Source organism: Rhinoderma darwinii, chromosome 2 (genome assembly GCF_050947455.1).
Source record: "Rhinoderma darwinii isolate aRhiDar2 chromosome 2, aRhiDar2.hap1, whole genome shotgun sequence".
NCBI lineage: Eukaryota > Metazoa > Chordata > Amphibia > Anura > Rhinodermatidae > Rhinoderma > Rhinoderma darwinii.
Genome location: NC_134688.1, coordinates 64,842,003 through 64,851,327, shown reverse-complemented (window position 1 = coordinate 64,851,327; position 9,325 = coordinate 64,842,003). Strand labels below are relative to the sequence as shown.

Sequence of the window (9,325 nt, the reverse complement as noted above, 5' to 3'; positions counted from 1 at the left end):
TATGAGCAATTTTATATTTATGCAAATGAGCTTTTCAATGGACAACTGGGCGTGTTTTCTCGTTTTACCAACTGGGCGTGTATTGTGTTTTTACCAACTGGGTGTTGTGAATAGAAGTATATGACGCTGACGAATTAGCATCATATACTTCTCATCGTTCCCACCCAGCTTCTTTCACTGCAGACATACAGCGTGACGTCACCCACAGGTCCTTCAACCTTGGCGTCGGACAAAGAAGATACATCGGCTCCAGGCGTCCAAAAGGTTAATATGCTCGTCTCTAGGGAGTTTGCTATGCTTACCTGCACATACCCTGCACTGTACCCTCTGACGCCTGGAGCTGATGTGTCTTCTCTCTTCCGACGCCAAGGTTGAAGGACCTGTGGGTGACGTCACGCTGTCTGCAGTCAAAGAAGCTGGGTGGGAACGATGAGAAGTGCATGATGCTGATTTGTCAGCGTCATACACTTCTATTCACAATGCCCAGTTGGTAAAAACACAAAACACGCCCAGTTGGTAAAACAAGAAAACACGCCCAGTTGGTAAAACAAGAAAACACGCCTAGTTGTCCATTGAAAAGCTCATTTGCATAAATATAAAATTGCTCATAACTTGGGCAAAAATGATAGTTTAAAAAAAAACAAAAAAAAACTGCTGTCATCTACATTGCAGCGCCGATCACATTCAATAGGAGATAGGGATTTAATAATCTGGTGACAGAGCCTCTTTAAATGCGGTGGAGAATCTCGCTATGGAATTTTTTGTTTTTTAATTATGAGTTTACCAACAGGGTTATAATATGTGTGCACCAAAAAGTGGAGCAGTTGCTCATAGCAACCAAATTGCAGTCATCATTTTTCGTGGGAATGAGACATGAAGGAGCGATCTGATCGGTTGCTTTAGGAAACTCCTCCACAGCGCCCCCTGTGTACATTCTGTGGGTCCTGCAGTTCTCGCAGCATGGGTGTAATAAGGGGTAATTATAAAGTGACGGGGCCCAGCTGGGGCTGATAAGGCCCGGGCAAGATAAAGCTGAGGACCGGAGCCGGCTCCACACATCAGATACACGAGTAATGGCGGGTTTTATATACTCCCCCTATAACGCCTACCACAACTATGGCGGCAGCTTCGGACAGACCCCGCCCGGACCGGCTCCGCAGCCCTCAGTCAGGAACAAGCAGGCGGCCTGGAAGACAAGCAAGAGCTCCGAGGCCGCGGACTACCTGGACAACTTCCAGCGAGCCCAGCTCAAAGCCATCCTGTCCCAGGTGAACCCCAGCCTCACCCCGCGGCTGCGCAAGGCCAATACCAAGGAAATCGGGGTACAGGTGAACCCCCGCGTCGATACCGGCGTCCAGTGCTCTTTAGGGCCCCGCACCCTACGCAGACCCCCTCCTCCCCCGCCGCCTCCTAGCAACTCGACCAAATCGGTATCCGACCCTGTGCGATTCACTCGGCCGGTGGCTGTGTACTCCCCGGTGGTGGATCGCAGGTTGTTCTCCCTCCCGCAGGGCGGTCGTGTTCCTAGGAGAAGCCCGGCGATCTCTGAATACAAGGAGGTCGTACGGGCGGCGGCTCACAAGCCAGGGGACCGATCTGAGAAGAGCCAAGAGAAGTCGGCCGAGCCCGTAGTAATCGAGAACCGGGAGAACAGCGAGCCCGCCCTGGAGAAAGAGCTCGTTACGGACGAGCAGGCGATCTCCGTATTCCAGGTACTGACCGAGGACTTGGCTACAATCACATTGCAGTGTTCTCTGTGCTCACCGATCTGATTGTACTGATTCCCTCTTGTCCTTTTTTTCTTTGTAAGATGTTACATGTATAGCTGACCATGAGGGAGACTGTTACCAATAGTTATAGGCTGTGTTCACACTAGTGTCAGGGCTTCCGCTTATAACTGCTGTGCCAGACCTGTCTGAGGGTTTTGCCAAGAATTGAGTTTTTTGTTTTTTTTTTGTGGTCAAGTCTGGAGATGTCAGCAGGACCCTTGATGGAGACTTGTAGTGCAAGTCTGAACAAAGTCTTGGGCTGTGTTCACATCTGTGTTGGGGGCTCCGTTAGGACCTGGTAATGCCTGTGTCTGGGCAATATGCTGTTGGGGGTACATGTGTCATATTACATCAAAGGAGTTATCCAAAAAGAAAATTAAATGGCTGAAGCAGTGGCGTAGCTATAGGGGTTGTGACTGGGCCCCTAAGCCTCAGGGGCCGTTGCTGCGCTGACCGCGTTTGTCCCAGTTCCAACTGTATCTGCGTCTTCAGGACGCAGATATTTGAATTCAATGCTGGAGCACGGAGCTGACTGCTTAATGTCCCAGCATTCACTGTACCATGAGCGGCTCGGCGCAGACGGACGCGATGTATTGGTGTCAACGTGTCTCCGCTGTGCCGCTCATAGCACAGGCCAAAGGAGAAGGCTCTCCTCCACTCATGGAGATTCGGAAGTAATTATTGTATTAGGCACATGGGGGGGGGGGGCACTATACTGGGTATGGGAGGGGGGGCTGATATGGTGGCAGCTATAGGAGCATTATACTGTGTGTGGTGGGTAGCGTTATACTGTGGAAGCAGCTATAGGGGCATTATACTGTGGTGGCATCCATGGGGGATGTTGGGCAAGGTGGCTGGGCATAGGCTTGCGCAGGTGTCTGTTGGTGGGTAGGGGGGCCCCAAGCTCAATTCTTGCACCAGGGCCCATGAGCCTTTAGCTACGCCCCTGGCTGCAAATGTTGTTAAAACAAAAAAATCCATATCTGCCTCTTCCCCTTCACAAGTGTTCATCATGTGACCACTGCAGCCAGTCAGAGGCCTTGGTCATGGCTTCCACTGCTGAGCGGTGATACCAGGAGTACAGCTCGTGGCCTGATTGGATGCAGTGATCACACCATGGCCGGCTACAGGTTTATGTGGGCTCTTGGGCGACAGACTTAGTGGGCCCCTTTTGTGGGGGAACTCACGGCAGCGGTGAAATGCCAAAAATCGTCACTTTGTGCCCCCATATAGACGTTCAGCCCGGTTTATGCCCCCATTTAGAAGTTAGGCCCCCAGTTTGTACCCCCATAAATTTAGTGCCCTCTGTAGATGGTGCCACACAGCCCCCTCCTCCCAGGTAGTTCCACACAGCCCCTGATGTCAGTCTATAAATGGACCGTGTTGTCAGGGGCAACCCCAGAACCATAGTCCCGGGCAGAGCATTACTAGCACACTGCCTGGGAGTGGTGTAGCTAAAGGCTCATGGGCCCTGGTGCAAGAATTCAGCTTGGGGGGGGGGGGGCACGCCTATGCCCAGCTGCCTTGCCTGACAGACCCCAGGAATGCCCCATAGCTGCCCCACAGTATAATGCACTATAGCTGACATGCAGTATAATGCCCCCCATAGCTGTCCCATGCAGTATAATGCCCCCCATAGCTGTCCCATGCAGTATAATGCCCCCATAGCTGTCCCATGCAGTATAATGCCCCCCATAGCTGTCCCATGCAGTATAATGCCCCCCATAGCTGTCCCATGCAGTATAATGCCCCCCATAGCTGTCCCATGCAGTATAATGCCCCCCATAGCTGTCCCATGCAGTATAATGCCCCCCATAGCTGTCCCATACAGTATAATGCCCCCTCAGCTGCTGCAATATGACCCCCCTCCCATACCTCGTATAATGCCCCCATATGTACCTAATAGAAAAATAATTACTTACCTAGCCCTGCTCCCACGACTTGTGAAGGATCCTTTCCCTCCTCTGCGCTATCCTGTGAGTGACTTGTTGCAGACCGGTGTGATGACGTCACAACATCACGCCTGCCTGTCCGAGCTGCTCATGGCCGTGAATGTTGGAGCGAGGCTCCAGCGGTCAACCCAACTGAATCTGCGGACGCAGGCTCAGTTGGAAGCGGGACCAGCGTGGTCAGCGCTGTGTGGTAACGGGCTTAGGAGCCCGGTCGTCGTTATGCCAGGCTGGGACACTGCTCTGGTCCTGACATCACTGTCCATATATGGACAGCGATGTCAGGGGCTTTCCCAGAGACTGAGTCCCGGAGCAGAGCCGCTGGCGCTCTGCCTGGCACTCCTCTCCTTCTTACATCACTGTCCATGGACAGTGATGCCTTAATGACGGCAGCGTCGGCGGCCGAGTGGGCCCTGGCAATTTCCCATGTTTGCGGAGTGCTGACGCTAGCCCTGGATCACATGCTGGTGGCTTGTGAACATTAACCAGGAGGCCCCCGAAGCTTTGGCACTGGATTCCTTTGGGAAAGAGGGGAGTACTGACTTGTTTTAAAATTGCAGCTATTTAAGTTTTATGTGTATAACCCCTTTAATGCATATGATATCTACCTCATGGAACGCCATGTGACGGCTCCTTGGTGATCGCATGGACACAGATCGACAGCCTGGCTGTCGCTCTAACGGCAGAGTTCAGCGGCCTCTGAGGTGTTTGTCAGTGTGGTGGCTCCCTCTGTTAACCCATTGGCTTGGAGGTCTTCCATCGGTATCTGTCCGTTAGGCCATGATACACTGACTAGTAGTAATGCTCTGAAATATGAAGCACTCCAAAATATTATACAAGATCATTACAAGACCCCTAGTGGAATAAGAAAGTTAATTTAAGTGTTACATTTTTCCCACCTGATATCGATGGCATAACCCCAGGATCTGCCATATGTCTGGTAGACAGGTCCCAGAGGTGGTACCTGTGTATCTTTGTGGGGTTTTCTGACCATGTCCTACCTGCTTTTGCTGTGCTCCAGCCACTGTCACGAGGTGGCCGGGTTTTCTATGCTGTTTCCAGAACTCGCGTAGTAGTGGATGGAAGTTACAGAAACTGCAGCACAGCTGTTTCCATACTCCGACCACCTCGTAACTCATTGGCTGGAGGGCAGCGACAGCGGGACAACCTAAGATTGGGATCAGGGGACCCCATTCTAGAGATGGATGTGGTTGCGACTTCTGGGCCCACATCTGACACTTGACACGTCCTGTGAATATGCCATCAATTTCTTAGATAAAAATAGCCCTTTAAGCGGGTAACAAAAGGAATATTCCAGCAAAATAACCCAAGTTACATAGTTGCATACAGATGATGTTTTTCCTTTGGGGAACGAGCTGCTCTCTGCGGTGCCTCTGGCTGGTGGTGGTTCTCATTGGGTTGGGGATCCCCCTCTAACTACATATCCCCTAGACTAGGACAACCCCTATAATAGTTTCATTGATGAAGGGGTGTCCATACTGTCTACGTAGGGCCCAGCTGTAGTAAACGGTCTGCTGCTTAGCAGGGACGGTGTCTGATTTGTGTCATGTGTTTTTCAGTTCCTTGAACAGAAGTATGGCTACTTCCACTGTAAAGAGTGCAAAACCCGATGGGAGAGCGCTTATGTGTGGTGTATCTCTGGAAGCAACAAGGTGAGGCTCCTCCGGGACCATAATACTGCCAGCTATGTATGACGTGGGCACAACTCGTGACGAGTGATCTGCATGTAAAGAGGTCAGGACTCTGAGGTCCTCATAGTATAGAGGGGGGACATGGAGCTCCGATATATAGTAATCTATGCTTTGCTTCAGTATTTTCATGTGTAAACACTCTCAGGACTCCTAGAGCCTGGGTCCTGCTGCCCCCTCCCCCGCTGACAGGACTCACAGGCTTTCTCTAGGAGTCCTGGCAGCATTTACACAGGTTTTTACATGAGAATACTGAAAAAAATTATAGAAAACTCTCAACGAGCTCCGCATCTCCCCTTTACCTTATGGCCGGTTCACACTTTTTTTAAATTTTTTTTATGTAGAAACCATGCCAAAAAACAGCTGAAAATGCCTCCCATTGATTTCAATGGGAGGCGGAGGTGTGTTTTTTTTTTTTTTTGTTTTTTTTTCTTAGAGGGGAAAAAGAAGCGACATGCCCTATCTTCGGGTGTTTAAGTGTCTGGCTCCCATTGATGTCGATGGGAGGTCAGTGTTTTTTGCCCGCAGCGTTCAATGGCCGGGGCAAAAAACATGGCAAACGGCATGCAGGCCGATCAAAATCTGCCTCAAAATACCCTTATACTGCTCACAAATGGGGGAGGGGAATAGGAGACCCAGCAGATCTGCTTTGAAGTGAAGGACTTTATTTATATTTTTTTCCCCCTTGGGCCCCTCCACTCCCTCCCAAGGATTGAAGGTCAAAAACCAACTGTAGCCCAATCTGTACGGGACACATAATGGTAAAGGCGCTCAGGAGCGGCTGTGGATGGACAAGTTTTCTCTCATGTTTGTAATTTACCTCATCACAAGTCAGATCTCTCTCGCTGCGTTAATAGGACGGCTTTTATCTATGCCGGAGCACCGTGTATGGAGACTTAATACTAGAAGCTCCTTGCCATTTAGTGGCTCTTGCTCCTGACTTTAGTTCCCTACAGGATCCATTTCCATATGAGGGGAAGGGGCCGGTTGTTTAAGTAATGTGTTACACGACTAGCATGGCATAGGCCTGTAGAAATGTTCCTGGGCAGTGTCCTGTTTCTACAGCGCACACCGATGGTCAATGTTATCTGGTTTCTTGGTCCTTTGTGACACTGATGAATTTTTTACTTGTATTGTCGTCTACAGGTTTATTTTAAACAACTTTGTCGCAAGTGCCAAAAAGGATTCAATCCTTACAGAGTAGAAGCAATTCAATGCCAGGTAAGTGCCAACTGACATGCCACGTGGTCAGGATAAACCTCGCGCACAAGGCATATGATCATGGTTACTGCTTTAACTTCAACATTCACTTACTTATGGGAAGAAGCTTTTAGAGCTGGACTTTGTACATGTCTGACCATTACCTCTCTATGGATGACTTGCATCTAATGCACCTTAGGTCAGGTGGTGTACAGTCCCTCTACCCCCCCCCCCCCCCCCCAGGATCGGCAGGGAGGTAAATAATCCACTTTAATCTGTCACAATCTTCATAGAGTTATAGATGACTCTGCTGACCCTGTTGAGCTGCAGAACGCAGACAATGTTGTACTATTGCGTGTATGCTGCAGAGGACCGTGTGAAAACTGAATGGTCACACAAGAAAAGCCAAAATTAATTTAAATATAAATTTCCCCCTTAATCCAATGTTCTTTAGACCACAATGTTTTAATAACCATTGACCTATTTCAGAACTTGCTTCCATTGTGTACAGATGAGACTTTGGGATATACTGTAGTAATTATTTATGCTTAAAGAGACTCTGTCCTAGCTCCTACCTAATCTATAATCTAATAGGCGCTTTGATGTCGTTTACTTTTTTTAAAGATTTATGCAAATTTGTTAATGCCCAACTAGGCTTTTTTTTTTTTTTTTTTACTTTTCACTAAGTGGGCGTTGTAAAGAAGTGTGGTGCTGACCAATCGGTGTCATGCGCTTCTCCATTCCAGCCCAGCTTGATCCACCGCACAGTGAGATCGCACTGATGTCCCTTCCTCCCACAGGTCCTTCACTGGAGCTGCTGCAGATTCTAGTCAACCTTCTTGGACGGCTGGAGGCGATGTCTGTTCACTCTTCCGACGCTTCGGTGAAGGACCTGTGGGAGAATGTGACGTCACAGCATGATCTCGTGAGATCACCCTGTGCTGTGGCTCAAGCTGGGCTGGAATGAAGAGAAGTGTATGACGCTGATTGGTCAATGTCATACACTTTTCTTTACAACGCCCACTTGGGGAAAAGTGAATGCCCAGTTGGGCATTAAGAACAAATTTGCATAAATCTTAATGTTCATAACTTGGTCAAAAATACACTTTTTAAAAAACAAAAAAACAAAACGTAATCTACATCAATTAGGTAGGAAATAGGACAGTTCTAAACTAGAGACAGAGCCTCAAGTTTTTTATGCAGCCATTTTCCATTCTCTAATCTACACCTGTGTATCATAGGTCTGCACGAAGACTCGCTGTTCCTGTCCACTAAAGAAAAGACATATAGATCTAAAGAGGCCACACCGCCAGGAATTGTGTGGTCGCTGCAAAAATAAAAAGCTCTCGTGTGACAATACCTACAGCTTCAAGTATATTGTCTGATCTGATCCGCACTCTGCTCAATGCATGTAGCACTTTGTTGAATTGGCACTGAATCATGGCTTTTGACCCGGCATTGGAAAATGGACTAAAGATTTTTTGTATCTGTCTTAGAGTAGCACTATTTTGTATACATTGTAAATAAAGTTGATTTAAAAATATATACAAATTGGCATGAACAAGAGTTGTCTTCACTGGGGATATAGTCTGCAGATGGCTCTACAGAGCTAAATGGTATGTTCTGCTAAGGCTGTGTTCACACCTGCGTTGTGACATTCCATTTTGCTCTGTCAGGAGCAGGACAAGGGAATAACTGAAGCAACGGTTCCGTTGCACAACAGACCAACTCACTGACTTTAACTCCTTAGGCTATGTTCACACGGGGTATTTTGCCGAGTTTTTTGACGCGGAAACCGCGTCGCAAAACTCGGCAGAAACGGCACGAGAACGCCTCCCATTGATTTCAATGGGAGGCGTCTGCGTCTTTTTCCCGCGAGCAGTAAAACTGCCTCGCGGGAAAAAGAAGCGACATGCCCTATCTTCGGGCGCTTCCGCCTCCGACCTCCCATTGACTTCAATGGGAGGCAGGAGAAAGCGTATATCTCGCTGTTTTATGCCCGCGGCGCTCAATGGCCGCGGGCGAAAAACGGCACGATAATTGCCGCGAAAATCGGTGTGCAGGGAGAGGAATATCTGCCTCAAAGTTCCAAACTGAATTTTGAGGCAGATATTCCTCCCCCAAAATACTCCGTGTGAACATAGCCAAACGCCGAAGTACGGATATATCCGTCCTCAGCAGCTGCTAGTTCGCGCAGGAGGACGGATATATCCGTCCTGTGATGGCGCGGGTACTGAGACTGTACCCACGCGATCAGCGGCAGGAGCACGGCTCCTGCTGCAACTGCCGGAATCAAAGCGCGCGCCGATTCCGGCAGTTTAACCCATTAAATGCCGCTGTCAATAGTGACAGCGGCATTTAATGTGTTTGACAGAGGGGGGAGCTCCCTCTGTCACCCGATCGGCGCCCCCGCAAACAAATCGCGGGTCGCCGTCGGGTTTCCATGACAGCCGGGGGTCTAACAAAGACCCCCAGGTCTGCCTTCAGCATCTGCCTGTTAGGCGATGCCGGAGGCATGACCTAACAGGTTGCCTGTCAGTTTTACACTGACAGGCAATAATGCTTTGGTATACTAAGTATACCAAAGCATTATATATGCGATCGGCACATCGCATAGTGAAGTCCCCTGGTGGGACTAAAAAAAAAAAAAATGTAAAACAGTTAAAGTTTGTGAAAAAAAAATAAAAATAATTAGTCA

General features: G+C 48.9%; 1 protein-coding gene across 1 annotated transcript; it reads left to right on the top strand.

Moving 5' to 3' along the window:
* The first annotated feature begins 831 nt into the window (after positions 1 to 831).
* On the top strand, positions 832 to 8,172 carry ZAR1L (zygote arrest 1 like). Its single transcript, XM_075850028.1, has 4 exons — positions 832 to 1,712; positions 5,299 to 5,391; positions 6,574 to 6,648; positions 7,869 to 8,172. The coding sequence occupies exons 1-4, from the start codon at positions 1,074 to 1,076 to the stop codon at positions 8,010 to 8,012; spliced, it is 951 nt and encodes a 316-aa protein (XP_075706143.1). The 5' UTR covers positions 832 to 1,073; the 3' UTR covers positions 8,013 to 8,172.
* Positions 8,173 to 9,325: the final 1,153 nt, after the last annotated feature.

What these genes read in the sequence shown, in the direction of transcription:
- ZAR1L (XM_075850028.1), top strand. Translation starts at nt 1,074, where the DNA reads ATGGCGGGTTTTATATACTCCCCCTATAACGCCTACCACAACTATGGC. An exon ending in AGGCGATCTCCGTATTCCAG is followed by an intron (nt 1,713 to 5,298) that starts GTACTGACCGAG and finishes TGTGTTTTTCAG; the next exon opens with TTCCTTGAACAGAAGTATGG. An exon ending in TAGAAGCAATTCAATGCCAG is followed by an intron (nt 6,649 to 7,868) that starts GTAAGTGCCAAC and finishes TGTGTATCATAG; the next exon opens with GTCTGCACGAAGACTCGCTG.